The 22,881-nt window shown below is 41.1% G+C and overlaps 1 protein-coding gene across 1 annotated transcript in view; it reads left to right on the top strand.

The window, feature by feature from the left end:
* LOC149936101 (cell adhesion molecule Dscam1-like) overlaps window positions 1–22,396 on the top strand; it is a 69,407-nt gene extending 47,011 nt beyond the window's left edge. The window contains exons 9-22 of the mRNA XM_090154933.1: window positions 630–778; window positions 2,747–2,878; window positions 5,770–5,937; window positions 9,794–9,864; window positions 10,725–10,956; window positions 12,534–12,632; window positions 13,007–13,192; window positions 15,340–15,633; window positions 19,642–19,812; window positions 20,601–20,821; window positions 20,903–20,963; window positions 21,424–21,502; window positions 21,854–21,954; window positions 22,066–22,396. Coding sequence (XP_090011059.1) covers window positions 630–778; window positions 2,747–2,878; window positions 5,770–5,937; window positions 9,794–9,864; window positions 10,725–10,956; window positions 12,534–12,632; window positions 13,007–13,192; window positions 15,340–15,633; window positions 19,642–19,812; window positions 20,601–20,821; window positions 20,903–20,963; window positions 21,424–21,502; window positions 21,854–21,954; window positions 22,066–22,121 — 2,020 coding nt within the window. The 3' untranslated portion in view covers window positions 22,122–22,396. The remainder of the gene's footprint in view (window positions 1–629; window positions 779–2,746; window positions 2,879–5,769; window positions 5,938–9,793; window positions 9,865–10,724; window positions 10,957–12,533; window positions 12,633–13,006; window positions 13,193–15,339; window positions 15,634–19,641; window positions 19,813–20,600; window positions 20,822–20,902; window positions 20,964–21,423; window positions 21,503–21,853; window positions 21,955–22,065) is intronic.
* Window positions 22,397–22,881: the final 485 nt, after the last annotated feature.

Here is a 22,881-nt window from a genome sequence, read left to right as displayed (position 1 = left end):
GTTTAGCCGGCCTTCCCCTCGAAGTTTGATCTATAGTTGAGTTGGCATTGGGAATTGTATCGCGTCTTGGGGCGTGGGAAGCCGAATACCGGTAAAGTGTACGCGTTGTCCGGTACTTTGTCAGTTAGCGCGATACTATTGAAAGACGTAAAGAAATGATATAATCCAAGTAAATTTAACGAGAACAAAAAACGCCTTTTCCACCTTCGTTTTACGGTTGAGAAAACGCTATTTATATTTCGGCCTCGTAAGAGCACATGGAAAATGGGGTCAGGAAATTGGACACTCGGCCACTCGGCTCTTTCGATCTCTATCCCCTCAATGCTTAATTTAGCTCAAGTTTGCACTCCCAGATCGCGACAATAGCAGTCGCCGAAGGTCTTCATTGAGAAGGAGGTAAATTTTCGAAACAATGCCCTTTGAATAACTTGACAGTTCGTAGTTACGGAAATCTACCAAAAGTTAACAAAGCGTTCAAAATAGTGTCAACAATACAAACGGTATCAAATTACGCCAGGGGCGCTTAGACGTGATATAATAAAATTTTACCGGGTCGTCACCACGTTTATTCAAAAGGCGGGATGACTTAATTTGTATGTAAATGGGTTTCTTTTTCCCATCCACTTTAGGTTTGAAGTGACGGAGAAGTTATCGGACACCGTATCGACGTCGTCTCTCGCCGTGGACGGGGTCGAACGACGAGACTCGGGCCTTTTTCTCTGCACGGCACGCAACGATTATGGCAGCGACACAATGCGATTGATGGTAAAAGTGCAAGGTAAACTGAATTCAGTTTCATATTTCAGTTAGCGGAGACGAAGCGCTGCACCCTCGAAGAGAGGCTTGGAGGGAGAAAGGAGCTCTAGTCCATCCCTCCCCGCTCACGCTGAGTTCGCGCGTTACGACGTAGTCCACCCGTATATCCAATTTCTTGAGCTATCCTCCGACTACTCCCCTTTAAGGCCTTTTCTGGGTAAAGCCCCCCTGGGAACTTGCCGACCGTAAAGTTGAAACGATAAACTCTCTAAGGAGCTTATCGCCAATTTTTTTCTAAGCAACGAATGGCTCGACACCCCTTCTAATAATGATCATCACGTTCCTAGTTCAATGGGCACCCGAGTTCATTTGGCGTATACGTCTACGAGTCGTTCCATCGCGATAGGCGGTATAGAATCCCGAAAACACTCCGTTTTCGAAACTTTGCCTTAAATATTAAGGCGTAAGTCGCGGAGCTGATACGCGCTTAAATTTCACCAAGTAGCATTTCTGTTTGTTTTTGAATGAGGAGTTGGCTAATTCGTCGCGTCGTTTGCTAAGGCTAAGTGCCCACTGGCTCTCCGTTTCGTATCCGTCTTGCCTTCCACAAGGCATTGTCTCCGTTACGATGCGAAGCTAGGACGGAGACGTTACGAAGAGCAGTGAATGTCTGGCCTTACGCGTACACTCTCCGTAAGGCTCACTGCGTACTGAGAATTTGGAGGGTGAGAAACAGCCCAAGCGAATTAAGTAGGGCAGAAATATGAGACGAGCTTGCATGTTTTATGATATTTCTACTTTAACGAATATATATGAATTCCATCTTGGTAAGAGCTTGTTTACCCCAAGGCTTTAGCCTACTTTGCTGCCAAATGAACTAGAGTGCATTTCTCCTTCGAATTTCCGATAAGCCTATTTTGAAATATTGATTACGTTGCGTCGAACATTTCTAGGACCACTCCCTTATTACAAGATTTCTTCCCTAACCACCTAGATAGGCTTTCTTACTTATAGCTGGCTTACTGGCACCAGCGCTTTGCTCCGGGGGCTCAAATCCTTCCATTGACCCGATACACCATTATCAAAGCGGAAGCGCCTCCCAGCGGTGGCCTGCCTCTTTCGCCTTTTATATTTAGTTTATCATTTATTATTTAACAATTTCGTGTAAAAGCTGACGGCTTCTTTTTCTGTACGCGTTATTAAATATTTACGCTTCGAAAATAGCACCATATTCTCCCTATTAGCCCTTTAGAACTACGTGTGGCCGCGAGGCTCCTAATAAGGAAGAGATTCCTTTGATATAATAAACAAGAATTTAAATCGTAACAACAAAATCCAAAGTATACACCTATTTATTGATACACGGGTGAACAACAAATTTTGCGTATTTTCCCAATATCAACCCTGAATGGAATTTTTTTCATTTTTATCGCAGTTTGTTTTTCAACTCTCTCGTATATCTTTGACTCGGGAAAATAATTAAATTAACGCTTGGTTAAAGGAGAGATTTGGTCCGCCGCCGTGAAGCGAATAACCATTATAGCAAAACAATTCGTTCTGTCTGGGTCTCTTCTCGCGTGTACATAGCCGAGAGCGAGTGGTAAAGGTCTCGTTGTTTTCCTGTTAGAGAAGAGACTCCTTTTCCGGTATAGGCTGGAGGCAATTTTCTACTCGGCGTCTTCCGTACAACTAACGGAGCTTTAGGGTGGCAAAATCCTTCAGTTGGATGTATTTTCTCTCTGGCTGCACACTTATTCGTTTCCTCAGTGTGTCCATTGCCCCCCCCATCCCAACCGCTTCGTTTTTAAAGCTTCCGACACAAGACGCTAGATATACATTATATATAAGCTTGAGCGGGGGATGTGAGAGGGTGCCTCGGCTGTAGGAGGCGCACACCTTGGCGCGGCAGTAATCCAGTTATTACGGAAAATTCTTGGGACTCTGTCAAGAGAAAAGTAATGTTTACGGGTTTCTACCGTTATTTTCGCAGAGAAACCCGATCCGCCGAAAGGATTACAAGCCAAAGAAATAGAAAGCAGGAGCGTCACTCTCACTTGGATCGAATCTTTTTCTGGAAACTTACCTTTGCTCAGATACGTCGTGATGTGGAGATTAGCCGACGGTAAGTTTTTTTTTCAAACCTTTTTAAAAGTATCCTTAAATGTGTTCTTAGTTTTTTGTTTTTCCTAATGGAAACTGTAGATCAAATATCGGGCTTAGAGTATGCCAGCGTATATTACCTTTTAGAAAGCCGCAGACACGAATAGTATCGGTTGTAATTGTTTTATCAACGAAGGTGAAAAATCAAACAAAGACATATTCCGAAAATGATAGCTAAATTATCATTTAACGTTTCGTTTGGGTAATTTCCCGATCAAAAAGCTTTTTCGAATCCTAAAATGTCCTAACGCTATAGCTAGTCCAAATAAATCATTTTGCGGATGAATAAATTAAATGACGTTAAGTCTATAAAATTAAAATGAGAAAAGTTAAATTTCGTTCAGATTTGAGCCTCCTCAATAGATTTTTCTTCGATATATTTATTCAACTTTTTCCATTAACTTGATCAGATATTCAAAGACCCCAAAACCTTTCAAAAACACTCCAAAGTGAAAGAGGGGGATAGGAAAGGACCCGTGTTCACATCTAGTCTGATCTACTTTAAATGCAAATTAGCGAGAAATTGAGACGGCTGATTCACTTTCGTACATTAAAGAGGATTTCCTCTCAAATAGAATTTATTCTCAGTTTTCCTTAATTCTTAAGAAATTCGATAAAGTTTATCTCGCTATTGATGAACGAAACTTTACTAACGCGATTGTCGTACTTTTAGCCTGTGCAGTTTTAAACAAAATCAACTAAACTCAATATTTTAAAGCTTATCTAATTTCTCGGGAAACAACTCATTTGTTTCTAAAAAGAATCGATATTCCAGAAAGATGCATTCGATAGATTTTTCTGGAAATTTATTCCAAGTTCTTTCATCCTCGAGTACCACCCTCCTCCTCTCAAAGAAAATCCCTCTAATCGACTTCTCTGGGGCTGCGTTTTTATTTTTTTCCATTAAGAGAATGCGGCTTGGAAAAATATCCACTTCGTTCGATCCCTGATTTCGTTTTTTCCTAATTAGTTTTGGTATTGCTTGAAGCAAATTATTTAGAATTCGAACGAACCTTTCCATTTCTATGGATTTTAATAATTAAGGGCAGTCGAGCTCCTTATCACAAAGAGCAATACACTCTTTTAAAAAGTCGGTCATTTCATTACAGGCCTAATTTAAAATAGTACAGGCAAGGGCACCTGCACGTGCTCATCAGCTCGAGACGTCGCGTGCACTTGACCGCGTGAAGCGGCCTTGCATGCACTATTTGAAATCAGAAGTGTAATAAAATGGCAGCTCTCACAAATAAGGATATAAAAGATTGTATATAAATATCAATAAATATTTTAATTTATAAATATTTGACTGTCTCCCTTGTGCGGTATTTTAATACTAGGCTTATTAATAATTTAAAAATCTTATCAAAAACTCTAATCAGAATTTAGTATACCAACGACACTTAAATGGAAATAATGTAGAACGATATTTTAATTTTAATGGGAAATTACAATATTCATAATTTGTGCCTATAAATATACGTTGATATATTTATAACTTTTATACGTTAGCTAAAATAGTTTGCTAAATTTATGATAATGAGAAGGACTTAAAATGTTATACATTGTTCCGGGAGACAATGCGCGGTAAGACCGTTTTGAGGTAGCCCCGATACACGTATGACGAATAATTATGGAAATTAGTCGTTATAGGCGGCAGGAAAACCGGAGTAACGTTGTAAAGAGAATAAAGAACATTAGAAAGAAGAGCTTTTTCGGGTCGATATCGAGGATCTTATCCTTTATATATGTAATTTTTTTAGTTTTCTCTTTTCTGTGGGGATTTCGACTTAACTGATCAAGCTTAAAAGTAATCCCATTTGGCCGCTATCCCCAACGCAAACAAAGAATCTATTTGAAGAAGAGCTCTATATTGTATGAAAAGGACGCTGAAAAAGAAATAAAGGCGGCCTTCTCCACTTCAGGGCCACTTCCGTCAGCAGAGTGCGCTCGCAATGGGGACAAAAATAGGGCCGCAAAACGTCGTAACGCTGCCACGTTTGAGAATTAAGAATTAGCAATTAAAATGGGCGCCGCAAACAAACAGTGGCGAGCCCCAATGCAAACACGAGACGTAATTAATATGCAATGTCAACTCGCGGGAAAATTCTCCCAAGAAATTTATTTTCGTATAAATATAAGCAAGTTCGCAATCTTTATTTTGGCGACATTTTTCCATTCGAGCCTCCTTTCTTTATTTTAACAGGCTCTTTATTGTATTTCAGCAGTCCTTCAATTCAGTCAACAATTACCTTGCCCACTAAAAACCATCCACCCCTATAATTACCACGCGTCGTTTTAAGAGTTGCTTGATTAATTTGCGTCACTTTTTTAGTTATGTTTATTTTGACGATTCTCGTGTTGAAATGGATCCGTTCTGTTTGTATTCGTTTCAATCTCGTGATTATCCGTATAAAATTGAAGACAAACTATAGAAAAGTTTCGTTTTTTGTTTCGATTAAAATGCTTATACGATTTTCGAAATTATCCGACTTCGATACACACGAGCGATTAAACATGTACGAAATAAGAAGTGGTTAGTTTTTCCGAGGAACGTGTTATTGAATTATTCAGTCGAAACTTATTTCGCGAGGTTAATAATATATATTAGTGGTACGTGTCGGGAAAATGAGCTTTAAATATTGATTGATTGATTTGGTGGCTGGAATGTAGGCGTATTTGAAGTTGATATACGAGCAATGACACGAGAATTTTACACTTGATCGAATACGCACGCGTTTCAGTCATTTAGTAGGCACACGCGTGCGGATAAAATACGCGCTGTAGAACTTCGTGATCTCATATTATCGATCAGCGTACGGGTTTGATTTTTTCCCCGTTTTTTATCGAACATAGCCAATTGGGTGCGTAACATTCCACCGGTAGTGGTTCCTGGCACGGAGACATCCATCACCGTGACCGATCTGAAGCCTTTGACGTCGTACGTGTTCCAGATCAAAGCGGAAAACAACCTGGGAAGCAGCGATTTCAGCTCCGAACTCACAGTTGCAACGCTGGACGAACGTAGGTATAGAAGGTTTGTCATTATACTGATGCCATAGAGTACAAGTTAGACTCCTCCCAGCTCCCCGCTCCAACGCGGGGACTCGAATTATAGACAGATCAGTGAGGTCTTTCGAAAACCCGACTCGACAGAACATACGATGTTTGTCGAAGAAGGTCACCGATATGTGGTAGACAAAACCGTCGTTTCAAATAGATGTCTCGCGTGCTATTCCATTTCCCATAAAGCGCCAGTAAGAGGTTGCATTTTAACAAAATGTTTTGGTTAAACGCTAAAGGCAAAGAGCACTTGTGTCATGTTTCTTTTTCTTTCTTACTTTGAGAGTTCCATTTATAGTTTGCGCAAGATAAGTTTTATATTCTCCCTTTATGGTCTTTTTATTACTCGTATCAAAAACATAAATACGCTTTAAGTGTATTTCGAGTTATGAAAGAGCATTATCCTTCGCTGCGAAACTAAAACCTTACTCCCACCGAACCATAAACGTATTAAAGCGTTTCTTACAAACAGAAACTAAATTCTTCAGATTTCCAAGATATTTATAGAACTGAAAATCAATCTCATCATTAATCTATTAATACCATAAGTGAGTTTCTATAAAATTTGACACATGCGCAGTTGGACGTAAAAGCATAACAGGATGGTAGCTAAGGCTGCCCTTTGTTGCGACAAGTACCATCCTAATAGTTATGTTTAAAGCCGATAGATGGCTGTGCGGTTATTGAAACTCGCTTAATTACGAAACGAACACGGTTTTATACTAAAGTATCACTTATTATCTACATTGTTTCAATGGCTTTTTGTCAATTTTTCAATATCCATTGACAAAATGTTTAAAACATTTTTTAAATAACGTACCATTTAAAAAACACTAATTTATGTAAAACGTATTGAACAGTTTTATGCTATGAAGTTACAAACAACTTTAGACATGTCATTATACGATATATTTTCAGGAATGATTTTAAGGGTTGAGGCCAAAAATTTTGTACTACTTTGTTGGCGAGCATAGTTTTAGACTCGAATTCGTTAAACACGTAGCGTTTTCGTTCACACGAATCGACAAATGTTGTTGAAGTTAACCTGCCAAGAAAATTAGTCGATTAATTAATTAATTAATTAAAAGGAGGGGTACGAAAATGATTAGATGTAAATATTAGGAGATTGGCTTCGGTAACGAAAAATGGAGTTCTTTAAAAAGTAACCCACAAAAGCGTTCTATTCACATGGAGCAACTCGATTTGCGCCAGTTTTGACCTAAAGTGATTTGAAAAAATGAGTAGGCCTTTATTTTATTCAAATTCTACTTTTACGCAAAGAGTGACGAAAAGCTTGGAGCAAGTTTTCGGACCTTTAAGTTTGATTTAAAAATTGTTTAAAACAGCGAAAAACGTGTTAAAAATGTTTTAAACCCGCTGGTTTCTAAATACTTTGTTAGTTTTTCCACGGCTTGCTTTCTGAATTAACTCATTTACATGTAAAATGTCTACAGTACTTGAAAAATAAAGGGGATATATTTTAACGTCCCACATAAACAAAGACCAGGAATATTCTAACTGAAGAGTTTTAATCACGGTTTTAATATATATAAACGAAAGGCCTCGTTTAATATAAAACCTCCGAGCACGTGCCCGCGAGCGAATAACAAAACTTTGTTCGCCTTAAGTCATTTTCATTATTCAGCGCATTTCTTGATGATAATCGCGAACTCCCATCTTTTACATTCGGGGCCAATTTAGTTTCGCGAATACAAAAGCGGCGCGTTACGCCAGCCAAGAAAGTATTTGAGGGCGGCTTTCGGGGGTAATCGCGGTGTTGGCCCCTTCTTCGTTTTACGCCCCGAAGTCAAACATTTCCTTGTTTATCGTTGTTGTTATAAAAATTTAAATCGCTTTTACGCCTCCCACTCCGCGAAAGGCTGAAATTCTACCATAGATAACGGCGAACCGCGTAAAGGATGTTGGTTACGTAGATTCTAGGCCCTGATAGATGCTCTTCTCTGCCTGGCAAATCGATAACTCCCGCTCAGACTCTCAAGCGATAGCGCCACCAAAGAAGCGGCAAGGGTGCGGTTTGCGAGACATTGCCCTTAGCCCCTGGTAGGAAGTTACAATTTTATACCGCCAGGCTTGCCTAGAGATGCCGTAAAAAGTGGTGTCCCTAGACGTAAAAAATGTCCTTAACACCCCGAGCGCTGTTGGTAAAGAAATACGAGTAATACAAGAACCCGAAAGACTGGCGAAGAGGGCGACAGCGAAAATATAAAATGTACATTATCGTGAAACAGAATAGGAACAGTGTCGGAATAAGCGCCTATAAGCCGAGGCTATTTGCGAAACTACAACATCCATACTGATCTTAGATAAGGTTTCTTCAAAATAAAGCACCCCTTTACATGATACGCCTTCCGAGGCTTTATTTTTACTTCCTATCGGCCCGGCGCGTGACGCCCAAGTTCGCAAATAAACATCTAGAAGTTGAAAATTTACTATAGTTTGCCTAAAGATACGACCCCTATAAAGACGGATTTTTTTTTGCTTCTTTCTTTTCAAATATCTTTTTGGTAAAGTTTTTTCCTTTAAAAGGAGTGATGTTTTTATAAAGGTTTTCTTCGTCTTTTTTTGGAGGAAGCTGTTAACGTGTTATTCCTTGTTCCCGGTGCAAGCAGTAAACCACTGATAGCGGGGTGGATGTTACCCTAAAGTTTTCAGAGTTTTTTCTTGAAATTTGTTTGTTTATTCTGCCAAAAAGTGGTTCTGGCTGCCGGGATCCAAACGTTTTTTTGCTGACTATGATAGGTCATTTTCCGGCCTAAAATTTGGAAAGATAAGAAATATTTCCGAGTAAATTTATAGTTGAAAGCGTGCCCTAACGTTCTTTAGTATTGAGTTTAATATTTACTATACGAGTATTTTTTACAACGTCAGTAAGTAGATCGTTACGGAAAACTTTAGCGCTTACTCTAAAAATTGTTTAATATTTGATTAAACTGAGGAAGAAATGAGATGTTCTCATTTTCTTTCTTGGATTTATACTTTCGGCGGCTGACTTAAACATTGACGAAAGGAAACGAAAGCAGTCTCGATCGCTTTGAATTCCATTATCCGAGTGCATCGCAACAAGATGCATTCCTTCGTACCAACAGCTGGTCTTCCTATCTTATTCTCTTTCATTAAACAACGGCTCTCTTCGTTCCCTCAGGCTGAGAAGTCATCTTAAACTTAATCCATTTAAACAACTCTTCGCAATAAATATTTTCATTAGCTTCCATTAAAGTATCTAAACTTTATTTTGAAGTAAACTAAGTTTATGGCCAGTTGCCTCTTTCTCCGTCTCCCGCTGAGAGACTCCTCTTTAAAGGCTTCTCAATTTGATCACCCGATAGTTAATTGGACTCGAATTCCTTCTCTTCCATATCCTCGGAGCGGCTGCCAGATGACGGTAGGTTTCGACTATCGGTTCCGGAAAGATCTAGCCTTCCCCACTTTCGCAGAGGGTCTATATTAAATTACCGCCTCTCGAAATTTACATCAAAAGGTTTAGTATCTTCCTCGATGTGGCTCTTGTTTGTGTGGAGTTTGTGTAGCTTTTGTGTATTCCCTTAAGTGGCTCTTAACCGTGATCGATACTTCTCGGGAAAGCTTTTACGCCGTAGACGCGCCAATGAAAACAACCAATTTTTTCAAACATCATTTTTGAGCTGCTACTAAGCGCGAGCGTATACTTTTACTTTGGTTATTTAGTTCTACATGTACAATTAAGCACTCAACGGGTTACATCCGTTTCATTGGCTTTTCTCTTTCTCTTCCGCTTTTTTCCCACCCTTCTCTTCCCGTTTTCCTTTTTTGCGGATAGCTCCGAGGTTCGCTCCCACCGGCGTGCGAGCAACGTCTGAAACTTCGCAATCAGTCACTGTCATTTGGGAGGTAAGTTCGCCAAAGAACACCAACAGAAAAAGAAATATTAATCTTTATTTCGCCATTTAGTTTTAACTCCTATTTTTACCGGGACCATCAAGTAACGTCCGAAAGGGGTTGTCGCGAGACTGGTGACCCATAACCAAGGGCCATCGCATTACACCTAAAGTTTTCTCTTATTTACGACCAAAATAAACAAACGAGAGTCACTTTATATTTTTGCCTAAAAACAGCAAAAGATGTAGAGGGGGGAGGGGGAGGGTTATAATGCTTTTGGTAGTTAGTTTTTATCTATATCCCCATGCGGAATTTGTTAAAATGTTTCGTACAGGATGTTAACGGATCATTGCTTAGTTTTTTATTAATTCTATATGGGTCATAAATCACAATTTGTAGCACGGTGAAAGGCTGGCGGAATCACCCAGCACACTAATTCATCTTGTAATTTTTTCTTTTTCTTGTGGTCGGTATTTCCCTGGCTTCCTTGATATATCTATATTCTTTTAGTTTAGAATGGAGGAAGCGACTGAACCGCGCCCTACTGTTATTCAATCCGTTTGGGTACCCGGGTTTGGACACCTTTTTTTCCCTCTCGCAAACCTGGTGGTCAGTTTTCGGCGAGGGCGTTTCTCGCCAAGATTAATGTCGTTTGGTCGTTGGTAGCGGTCGACGTAAACCCGCACATACGTTTGACCTGAATATTTTGGCTTACTGAAAGGGGAGAACCGCTTCATTTAGTATTTCACTCGTGTATAGTTAGTCCGATTCCAAAGAGTTCCTTTCGGTCGAGGGCACTATGGAGAATGACCAAAAGCCCGTTGATAAATAGCCGTATTAATAACGCTGTGTCACGTTCTTTGCCATTACAGTTACCGGCTGACGTTTCTAACTCTACTCACATCGACGGATTCTTCGTCGGCATTAAGCAAAGAAATTCGCGCGAACAATATACTTTCAAGACGATCGATCGAAAGGCCCGTCAAGAAATACGCCTCGATAGTTTAACTCCTTCCACCGATTATTCGGTGATCGTGCAGGCATTCAACGGAAAGGGACCCGGACCAGCCTCCGAGGAAATAATCACCAGGACTTTGGAGTATGGTAAGCGTAAACCCAGCTTCATTCCCATTCCTCATGGACCGTTGAGGGCCAACCGGGAAATTCTATATACGAGTAGGTAGTTCGGATTTCGTTTAAAGCTCGCCGTTTACCGTAACTTCATAGCGAGGTACCCGACGCTGTCACCCTTGCTAGTTGAGTCCCGTTATGGATTTTCAATTCTTAGGACCAACTTTATCCGCGGGGAAAGGAGGGTCCTCGCCCTAGTGTTCAAAATAGATCTAATCGTGAATATAAATGAGGCATAAGTAGTCTTAAAGTGTACGAGTTTGGGTCGAGAATATATCCTCGCTTACGGATCCGCTTTAACAGAAAGAAGAGCGAAATGTTTCCTAGATATTCTTCGAGATTAGGCAGTGCGGAGATAGTTTTATTTCCTTGGCTATAGCCATCTTTACGGATGTCGTTTCTAACGCGATCGTTCTTTTCGCCCTTAGAGATTGAACTTTTCCCCGACTTACTTTACATCTAAGGGCTCCGACGATAAAGTTTAACATTATTAAGTTTTCTCGTAGATAGCGAGATTTATAAAAGCAAAATAGACGAAATATTTCCGCCGGGAGTGTTTGATAAATACGCGACGACGTTATCGCGTAATCCCTTATAAATAATTGACCGATCTTTTACGGGAAAGACGAAAAAATGAGCGATAGATGATGTTTCGGAATCTGATTTAAGGCGTAGGAGGAAAATAAGAGAGGCAGTCGCTCGAAAGACCCGCGCCCCGGGCGCCATTGTGGCTTAAACTCAATCTAGATCGATTGGTTGCGCGTGTCCTTCCGGCATTAAAATTTAAGCGGTTTCCGCGGCAATTCTCCTAATCCCGAAAGTTTACGAACCGTCGTCTCCTAACTCACTTGGCAGGCCGGATTTACCAAACTCTTCAATTCCTCGGCGGTTTGACTCGTATAAATCCGAACGGACCCGTTGCCGCGGCTCTTTATAAGTTATTGAGGGAACGCGTTCATTGATTTTGATACCACCGTGATAATCTAACGTAAGACGCTGGCAGTCTTTCCTTGTCCATATTTTCGCGACGGACCTCGCCGTATATCACGGACCCCTCCCCGGACTGAAGCTTGGAATGGTGCCGCTTCGGAGTTGCGGTTTTCGATTAGAGGGCAGTCTCTCGCTGGCGGGGCGGTCGTTTGGCGTCGTGTTATTCGGGTCAAGAGAGTCCCCAAGACGAGCCAGCGGACGAGAAATCCTTTTAGCAAAGCGGGCTAATCATGACGAATAAGGCGTATTCTTCATTCTGACAGATAATGCTTTAAGAGTTAAGAGCTTTCCAATGGGGACGGATTGCGCCAAGAAGAACCTTTGGGTGACACGAGCTCGCTTCTACCACTACCTCGTGTAGATATATTAGACGATATATGGCATCACGCGGCCACTTGACATAAATCGATGGGATATTCAATCAAGGGCGACTCTCAAATCATTTATTCAACCTTTTTACCACGGCCAAATCAGTGGCACCAGCCTCTTAAACCTTTGAATTAAAGTTTTCCTTTTAAAAATTGTTTTAAGGCGTTAATTGTAATCTTTCTCTTTCGCAGACCCACCTGAGCCTCCCGTCTTTCGCGTTTCATCGACGAGCGCCACTTCGATTCAACTGACTTGGATGACGGATTCGAGCCACTATACTCCCATAATAGGTATACAGCCCCCAAAATTGACGTTGTGTTGCCAGCTTTTTACTTTCTTCTCCTCGTTCCAATTTTTGCACTGAATCAACTCTTCCGTCCTCGAAAAAGGAACCTTTATCCCAAAGTACACAAAGGATCCGAAAATCCCTTCATTCCCTTTTTTCCTCAGAAATTAATTTTTACCTTCGCTATACGGTATCTCCTCCTACCCTTTATTTCGATCTTTCGTCCTCTTTGCTTCTTTTTCGATTTTCCCTTTCTCTCAACTGGCTCTGGCGATTCTTTCCAGTTATGAGAAAACCCCTCTCTAATTTACGTTCTTTCATTTTGTCTCTTTTTCGTTTCCCGCGTCCCCAATTTTTTAACGTTATCTTTTGGCGCAGGCTATAAAGTCTACTATAAAACGGAGGAAGGTCCCTGGCAAGAAACCCACGCCGGAAACTCAACGACCATGTTTAACGTGCGAGAACTAAAATGTGGTACTAAATACGGTTTTTATATCGCCGCTTACAACAGGGCCGGTCGCAGCGACCCTAGCAAGATCATCTACGCTGCGACGGACGGTGGACGTGAGTTTCAATTTCCTATTCTCACCCGATAATAGTTCCGCCGAGCTTAGTTTAGTATTGAAGTCTCGGCGTTCGCGGTTACGGAGTCCCGGTAGGCAATCGCTCCCCCCCAACCCACTTATTCAGACTGATGTTTCCCAAATGAGCCTATTATGATTGGATCAATATCGTAAAAGTTCCTCGTCGGTCGGTGATGAGGGTAAGTTGCTTCCGCACTCCCCGATGGGGAATCCGGGGTGCTAAGCCTCGTCCGTGGGTCCACCCCCGCGTCAAAGTCCCTTAATTGGAGCTGCGGGAATAACAGTAATTACTCAGTCTCGGCGCTTCGGGGAACGAATCTCGAGAAAGGTCCGGGGGGAAGGGCAACGAGGCGGGTCGTCGAAAGCGAAGTAAGGTTTTTTAACGTTTTCCAGAAAAGCCCCGATATTGATGTTTAAACTGAAAAGGGGCGCGTTGCCCTCCCGCGGTATATATTAAATCATCAAGCAGCTCCTCTGTTGCTTTTATCTATTAACAACTTTGCGGCGCGCTAAAAAAAATAATTTGTCTCCGCGGGGCATCGAAGGAAATATATTTTTGGGCGGATCCTCGGGAAAGAGAACGGATTTCTTATTAAAGCGCCTTTCTTCTTCTTGCGGCTAAGAAGAAGAAAAATATAAAATAAATTCGTCAAGAGCTGGGAAATGATATTGATCTCCAAGAGGCCGCTTATTATTTTGGTTCCCGAGAGAAATTTTCAAATTTCTAATTACCTCGCGTAAGCGTGATCAATTTAACTTGAAAGGCGAGATCCCTTTTTAGAGAAGTCTTAATTCATATTTCTTGTATCATTAGTCTTACGTGGTCTGAATGTCCTCGCAATTTTCGTTTCAGCGTAACGTTTTTAAGTTCGTTTATGGTTTTTCATCAATTAAAACTGCTGGCTTACTTTTAATTATAAATAATAGTGGGCTGGGAATTTCCGGATGTCTAGGAACTGCCTATTGTATTCGCAACAGTAGTTGCAAATCCTTAAACGTATTTAAAATGAACTAAAATAGTGGCATTGAAAAGTAGTATTGGAAACTTGTTATAGGTGTTAAGGTGAGGTCTATTTTTGCCCTACTAACGCCTGTAGAAATGTTCGAACCGCACTACACTTGTGCTCGGAGAGAAATCTTATTTTTTAAACGTTTAAAGGCTTAACCCTGCAAATGTACTATAAGTGGTAAGAACTCCCACGGTTTCACGCTGTATTTCCGTGTAACGATGAATTAAATTGTTTGAGCAGAAGTAAATAAAAATCAGTAGCGTCTAAGGCCTTTTAAATAGTCTCCGTCGTAAAATAAGTAAATTTAAATAAAATAAATAGAATAGAAAGAAAGCTAAGAGGTACCATACTTATGTATACGAATTATGACGATGTGGGGACGATTCTAGGGCAGCATGGGCGAATAATACCCTGGCTCGAGAGGGGGAAGAAAAAACGTTACCGTGGAGTGCTAAATAGTGTCTAAGACGTCAAGTTTAGGCAACCAATCAGATAACAGGACAGGTTGTTTATTTGAATATAAGCTTTCTTTTCGAGCATGAGTGGATTGGGAGCAACGCTAAAACTCGTCTCAACATAGTTACTCTCCCTTTGTATCTAGTTAACAAAATAAACGAAACCCCAACCAGTTTCTCACAAAGTTATTATTATTATTAACTAATATTCCGTTTTTTTAACCAAATAATTAAATACACAAAATTATTTTAAAATTATCCAAAGCTCCACCCATCCTGAAACCTAGCGTGTATATTGTAGTTCACGTTACAAAAATCAAACCAATTTTATCTTCAATTAAACGCCTACAAAATATCAAAAAGTGCCATTGTCACAGAGTTTCACCCAAATATCAATAGGCAAACTAAACAATTTTGACCCTTCCAATTACTTAATTTGTTGAAGTAATTGCGAGTAATTTTGTCATGTAAGTCCATATAAAATAACACCCGATATTTTGAAAAACTAATTTGATAATCAATTTCCAAAATTGATTTTCATTCCTCAAATATCCATTAATATAATAATTTGGCTCCTTGACCTTTTCGTTTCAAGCCATTGAAAAATAATCTCGTGAAGCTAATTTGAATCGTTCCGATGAAATTAGTTTATTTTCGTTCAGCTCCCGAAGTTCCGGATCAACGCGATCTTTTCACCGTCAACTCGACCTACATGATTGTCCACTTGAGAGCCTGGAAGTCGGGAGGCTGTCCCATCACTTTCTTCGTAATTCAATATCGGCAAACGGACCACCAAGAGTGGACGCTGGTCTCCAACAACATTATTCCTCAACAGCAACACATTTACATATATGACCTAACGCCTGCCACTTGGTACGTCGTATCGTTAACGGCCCACAATGACGCCGGCTCCACCGGCCGAGAATACGAAGTGGGAACGCTGACCATTCACGGAGGTAAGCCGCTCCTCTTTTCAAAACGCCCTTTTATTAGATTTCCGACGAGAAATTCCCCCTTTTAAGAGCGAGCTGCTATACGGCCCGAAATTATATTACAGATACGCTATATTTAAACCCCGTCCCTTTCTAAATTCGCGATAAAAGCTCTTACGAACGAATATTCCCTTCCATTTAATGGAAAGACTCGCCTATGTTTCCTTAGGAATTGAATACGAATAAGGTTTCCGCGTATTTCGTTAACTTATACGTACTACATGTTTCTTTTCCAAGCGTGGTTTTCCAGTCCTTATTTTTCCCATTAGGGCTACAGTCGGTCATTTTAAAACCATTTCGCTTACGTCCCGCTTCGGCCGTTAGTAGGCGACACTGAAACGAGATCCACGTGTGCGCTACGAAGACAGTAGGATACGTTTCGCCAAGAAGCGAAACAAGATAACGTCGTTTTAATCTCGGGGTAGTCGTCTAAGCGCTTTTGATTAAAATGAGCGGCAGGCTCGAACCCGTTTTTACGAGCTTTAATAGTTGGCTCGAGCAAGGCCACTGTGGTCTAATCTACCCCAACTACGTTCCTTTTTTCTCCGCGAGGCGTTAGAAATTGCCCTCGCTCTGGCAATAGATCTCCGGGTGATTTGATGTTGGTTCACCCTTATATAGACTAGACCCCCCCCCCCCCCCCGCGCCTTCTCTATCCGTCGCTCTAAATCGCTGGCGAGTTTCCGCTATTTTACGACTTTTCCGTACTGTAACGTTGAGGGGCCAATCGTTTCGCTAAGCCTAAGGCGAAAGGAGACGAACGGGCCGAGAGACGAAGCGCGCGTTCTTTTTATGGCGCGAACGTAAAATGTTCCGCCGATAATTTAGCTTCCACGACCGTTGGAATTTAATCTTCATTTGTTTATGGGATGCTATCTACGTGAAATTTCCCCGAATCCATTGTTTGCGAATTAATATTACCATTCTTTTTACTGGGCCGTGTCTAAATTATATTGACAATATTTATTACGCGACTAAGAACTTTCTCGGAATATATTCCCACGCGTAGCGTTTCCGTTCAATACGCGTAGCAATCCTTCATGGTACTGTTTAGTTAATTTATAGGTGTCTGTCTATCCAAATAACCAGGCTTTGAAAATCACCGTAAGATGATTTCAACGTTCCATCTTTGGTTAATAATCCCCTTTAGGTATACGCGATTACATTTGTATAGCCACTGAAACATTGACGGGTTTGCCTCGACGCGTGCATCGATAGATTCCTTTATAAATATATCGATCTATATAGAGGTCTACCGTATGATAATGTTTAAATCAGAAAATTACATTTCCGGCGCCTTCGGTCAATGTAGCGTAGCGATACGCGTCATTGTGTTCGAGGCCTGATGACGGACCCCATTATTTTTCCTTTAAAGAAAAGGACTAAAACCGGGTTGACGTTTCATCCGACTGCCGTTAAGACGGGCCTGGCGCCCATCTATAACTGAAATACGAATGACGTTTTCTTTGACAAAAGTCGCGTTGAGTCGTGATTACTCTTCTTTTAGGGCTAAAACGACTCTTCCTTTTTTATCTACGTGCGCTTTCTCCTTTCGTTGACTGCCGCGTACAAGACCGTCCAGATTCTGCCGAGGTGTTATTCCCCTTTTTTCCAGTTAGGGATTCGGCGACATGTCACGAGAGACGAAAACAGACGGTCCTGCCAATTTTTCTTTATCACTCCGCGCGATCCGAAGCGAATGTGGTCACGTTGTCTATACCGTGAACGGGGCTAGTATATATACCTTTAGGATTGCTTTAACACAGAAATAGTCCTTCGAATCTATTTCTCCCCTTCACCGTCGGGTTCCTCCCCCCGCGCCTAGCATTGCCGGAAATTAATCAAGTTATCCGGATTCGAGACGTGTTTCCGCCCCGTCGCTAGAAGTTCCACTGACGCGTACTGGCACGCGCTCCTTCCTCTCTTTCAGCCCGATTCCCCCGAATAGCCATCCCAGCACGCTCCTCCTCTTCGACGGAGAAACATACCGAGATGCTTTTGGTTTTATTTCTGGCTTTGCTTTCGTTTCATTCTGCCTTTACCTTTTTTTCTCTGTATTTGCACGGTCGAGGGGAAAAGAAACAATTATATAGCGAAGCAATGATTACTCCGCTCGGTCGCGACCATTGCCTCCGGAGTTGAACCCGAGAGAGCGAGCGTCATCTGCCGATCCTTAATTCCGAGACTCTAATTAAAGTTTTCTTAAACTTCTTCATTCCCTAAGATTGGGCTTTTTTATTCGTTCTCCATTCGCGACGGATTTTTCTCCTACGCCCGTAATGGGGGTAAAAAAGAAATATTTTCCTCATTCGTCTTGGCAGCGCCATTCGAAGTCGAGATGGCTCGTTTCATTTACTGACTACTGAGATGGCCTTTATTACGCAAGTTCGGCCACTCTGGACTGATCTCTTTTGACAGCGTGATCAATGTAGGGAAGTTCTTTTTCGGTATGGCCGCTCGGGTCACGAAGGAGGCACCACCCCTGAATACCGAGAAAAAGGGAGGTAAGGAGAGGCATAAACCAGCCTTGCATAAAAAGTTAATGAGTCACCTTTAAATTTCCTTCCCCATCCCGAGATGAGAAACGGAGAAAGCTGTATCAGACTTGATCCCCAGTATATATAAATACGCGACGTTATTGAGAGGGGACTGGTGGGAAGCTCAAGGTGGCTCAATTATAATTGCGAAATTCCGCTGAAAAATATTAAGTACGGACGTAAAACGCCCATCAGCGCTGGAAATTTTTTTGTAAAATTTTCATTTAGTCTAAAACGAGAATAGTTTCATAGAAATCAATAAGAGCGAAATTATAGAGAACGAAATTTGCTCTCGTAGACTTTCATTTTCTCTAGTCAGTAAAAAGAATTTTCGAATGACTGACTTTAATTTTCTTTCAAAGTTTTCAATTTTCTTTCCTATCTAGGCCCTTGAATATTATACACTTAATGTAGGATACGCGTATGACTCATATTTAAGAATTAGGCCTCGTCACAATATATTTTTCGTTGGATAACGGACAATAATTATAACAATTTTAATACCTTGTGGTGATTCGAAATTAAGTTCGAAACTACAATGCACGAGTAGTAATAGTTCCATATAAGATAGCCACGAACGATATTTGAAGAGCGCGGGTTGGGCTTTGCAAAATAGGCGCTGCCCCTAAATTCCCGCTTAATGGTTCTTTCGATACGTCGATCAGAAAGGTCATTAAGCGTTTTATTTTCGTTTTCGGGCGCCGACTCATCGGTTGTCGCGCGATCAAATTCAATTAGATATCCTTTAATAGGACAAGGCGCGTCAACCGCCCTTTCGACGTTGGATACACACGCGGGCTCGAAGCCAGGTCCTCTCCCTCTCTGAGATTCCCTAATCAATTTCCCTCCAATGTTGTTCTCCCTTATCTGTTCGTGGCTTCGGATAAAATGCAAATAAAAACGGGCCATTGATCCGTGGATGGGCTGATATTCTTAAACATTTTGGTAGTTTACTCGAAGAACTTTTACCATTCGAATAGCGATAGTGGACAGTGACTGTGATTTTTAGCCTTTCGGCAAAGGGGAAACAACGGGCTAGATTATGGAAGCGGGCGCTGCTGGGGTGGTAGTGGGGGATCCTCGCTGTAAACTCTATCGGAATGGAGAGTAAATCAAGCGACGACCGTGTACCGTAATAGCCAATCATTTCCTCCCCGAAAGGTTTCCCGCGGGAGACGAAACTCTCGGGTTATCTTTGAGAGAATAGTCTCAAATGCTTTCTGGAGCCCTCATGCTTTTTCTGGTTCTTTCCACTCTCCGCGAAAATAACGCCAAATCTCTCTCTCGGCCAGCCCGCCTTTACAATCGAAATAAAGGGAGGGAAAGGGCGAACAAAAACCATGATGGTAAAATCGTTTCTTCCATTTTCCATCCCTACAATTTCCTCTTCTTTCTCTTTTCCGTTCTCTCTTTTTTGCGCTTCTTTGGGACGAAGAATATCCACCGACGCCCTCGGAGAAATCGAACGCCAACAGCGCCCTGCAACGGCATTTCACCATTACTATACCCATCGCTATCTCCGTCATCGTTCTAGTCGTTCTCCTATTGGTCGTTTACGTTATCACTCGCAGGAGAAACGCCCCGCAACGATTGAACTCCGCTCAAGGTAAACCGTTTTTTTGTCAGTCCCGCGGACGACTAGCGCCTAAAGTACACTTTCGGGGAAAGACAGGTGCGCATTATTCTTCCCGCGTTCGGCCCACTTTCTCTCGCTCTGACCTTTTCCCACTGGGAGAATATAAGAAAGAATCGTAATAGAAAAGATGTGCTTTTTTCCTCATTTTTATCCCTAGCGTTCATTCTACGCTATAGCAAATAACTAAAGCTTTCCTAAAACGAAAGTTTCGCCACGTATTAAGTTGCTCCGGGTAACGCAATTTGGGGTTTCCTGGTCCCGTTTACATTTCGAATCTGTTTGCCCTTTGTTCACGCAATTAGGATCTATCCGTTAATTTATTTTAAGAGTGTTTATTAACTACGGGGGAACATCTGTGATCTCGAATTTGTAGCTTTTGATAGGCTTATGAAAAACTCGTATTTTTATTGCGGCAGTGGTTGGCACCGGAGAAAATGAGCTCAATAGTGTAAGTCAAAAACACACCTTGAAATTGAATTTAAGAAACCGAGATTCGGTTTATCACTGAAGTTAATTTATAATTCAAAATTTTGTTCATACACTTAGCCTAGTTAACCATAAATTAGCTTATTAATTTAAAGACCCAAGGGTAATGATACAATTGAATATTCATTTGTTAAATTAATTCATACATAAAATGAAACAGAAAACTTCGGTGTTACTATTTGAGTGCCTTTCACATTGGACCTCGCCTGCGAAAGTGTTTTTGACAGTTTGACGTCATATCTAATGAAAGTTTCGATTTTGATGGCAAAAAGGTGGCGACGGCTGCGAGCACACCAAGACCGAAAGTCTTCCACTCTCCGTTACTGGGGATCACACCATGGAACCAACCTACTTGGTTTCTCCGTACGGGGTGGCTCGTAGCCAATCTCAACGAGAGACGGCGTGCCAGAGGCAGAAGCTGGACGACAACCTTCGGACGTTCGGTCGACCACAGAGCGACCACGTCTACGACGTTCCTTTTCCAGTTAAGAGAGTAAGATTCGCCATTTCCTCCAACTGGCGGCTCCCTTCCATTCTCGTTATTCTTAAACGATTATTTCCTTTTTCTTCCAAGGCCGAAGCGTCGAGGAGTTATCCTCAATATAATAGTAGATCACCAGTTCCTAGCGAGCGAGGTAGATTTCATTTCGCTTCTTGACTTCACGAACATAGAGATAATTCAGCGCGAGCTCGTCTACGTTTATTTAGAGAGATCGGACGTTCAGAAAAATCAAATACACTCACTGAAAAATCAAAAATCCCTAAACCATTTTGTATTTTTAAGAAACTTTGATTTTTTTTTGTAAATACAAATTCCAAAATCAACCAAAAAATACCAATCCATGAATTCTTGAAAAACCCACAATATTAAAAAAAATATATCTACAAATCACTGAAAAACGAAAACAAATCCATGGATTTTTTTAAAAATTAACAGTTACTGGGGATAAAATTAAAAACAAATCTCTCATACTGTTTTCCGGAATGTCCGATCCATCAGTTGAATTATTTCTACGGTCGTGAGTTGTTAAAATTGGACATTTGGTCGGACGAGTAACACCGTTTTTTGAATCTCTCTTTTTGATAACGGGTCAGATTATTCTTATAAGAAGCCAAGCTACAGAAAAGGTGGGAAGAGGTATCGCTCCAGATCCTGGAGAGAAGAAGGGGATGGGTGAGAGATCTTGCTCTCTGTCTCCTCCTTTCTAGATCTCCGTTGTAGAATTTACGTTTTCAATGTCTTAACTAAACGATTTACGCTTTGTTGTTGGCCGCTACCGGTACTTTTCATTTGCTCTTCCCTTCCATCCATAGTAAGCCGCTTCGAATTACAAATCGATTTGCTTTAATGTGTCCGTTCAACCGTTCATAACGGTAGAAGCGTATCGATTTAATACAAACGCACGCGACTTTTGGTAGCACCGTTTCGTTTATTTGCACTTTGTTTTGTTTGACGCACATTGCACGTTATTGGGTGTTCGCGTCAACGATAGTTTGACAGGTGTGTTTCTCTTTGGTTCCGCAGAAGCTCAGGGAACGAGTCAGATAGCGAGTATTTATCCGATGTCTTAATGTCAGTTCAAAACGTTCCAAAGGAAGGCTCGGAGACAGAGTCCGACAGACAATGTAAGTTAACGATGCTTCACGTTTTCCCCGATGATATGGAGGGCGACGTAATAGACATCGCATCGAATCAGGCCACTAATTCAAGCGCAGGTTTTCACGATGAATTTTCAGGGAAGATGCCAAAGCAACGAGACGTCCTCATACACGGTAGAAGTATAGTGGTTTAGCTCACTGACAATCAAAACACACTGAAAAAAAAACCAAATACGTTTAAAGACTAACGAAGACTGCCAGCCAAAAAGCCAGCCGAACTAAAGTGACTATAAGAGAATCGCGTTGTTGTTTAAATGAGCCGCGAGTTTTCGGATATTGTTGGGGGAAAATGACTAAACCAGGACCGATAAGAGACACTAGAAGAAAAAATTAAGAATTAACAAAGTTTGTAAATAATCGTTTTATATATATATATATAAAGATGAAAACAAAAATATGTTAATAAATGGTGCAGTAATTTTATTCATCTTTGAGAGACGAATTCTTTTCAACCCCTTCCACGCCGCGAAAACTTTCGAAGAATTAATTAACGTCGCTACGTCAGATAAAATATGTTGGCTCTTTTTCCAATTTGACAACGATGTTCAAGCCCCACTAATTAATTTCCGCATCTCGTAAAAAGAGAGACGTCATAAAAATGTCCCCAATTTTTCGTCCCTAAAATATGTGTAAGACAACAAAAATAAGAGTTCCCAATAGGTCTAGACGAAAAATAATAATACGAACGCCAACCAATATCGATACGTTTAAAGGTCAGGTTTTTTAAAGAGAATATAGCTCTTAATTTGGGGGCTCTCTCGTATTAAATCGGCTAGTTTTCGATAGCGATATTGACAGGACAGATTTTTCATCTGCTACCAGAGAATAAGGATGTGAATGGAATCGCCCTACAAGGGATTAGAAAAAACGTAATAAATCACGGCTTGCAACAGT

Source organism: Leiobunum rupestre, chromosome 7, assembly GCF_980474605.1.
Source record: "Leiobunum rupestre chromosome 7, qqLeiRupe1.1.hap1, whole genome shotgun sequence".
Taxonomy (NCBI): domain Eukaryota; kingdom Metazoa; phylum Arthropoda; class Arachnida; order Opiliones; family Sclerosomatidae; genus Leiobunum; species Leiobunum rupestre.
The sequence above is the reverse complement of the archived record's forward strand: the minus strand, read 5'-3'. Positions and strand labels throughout refer to the sequence as shown.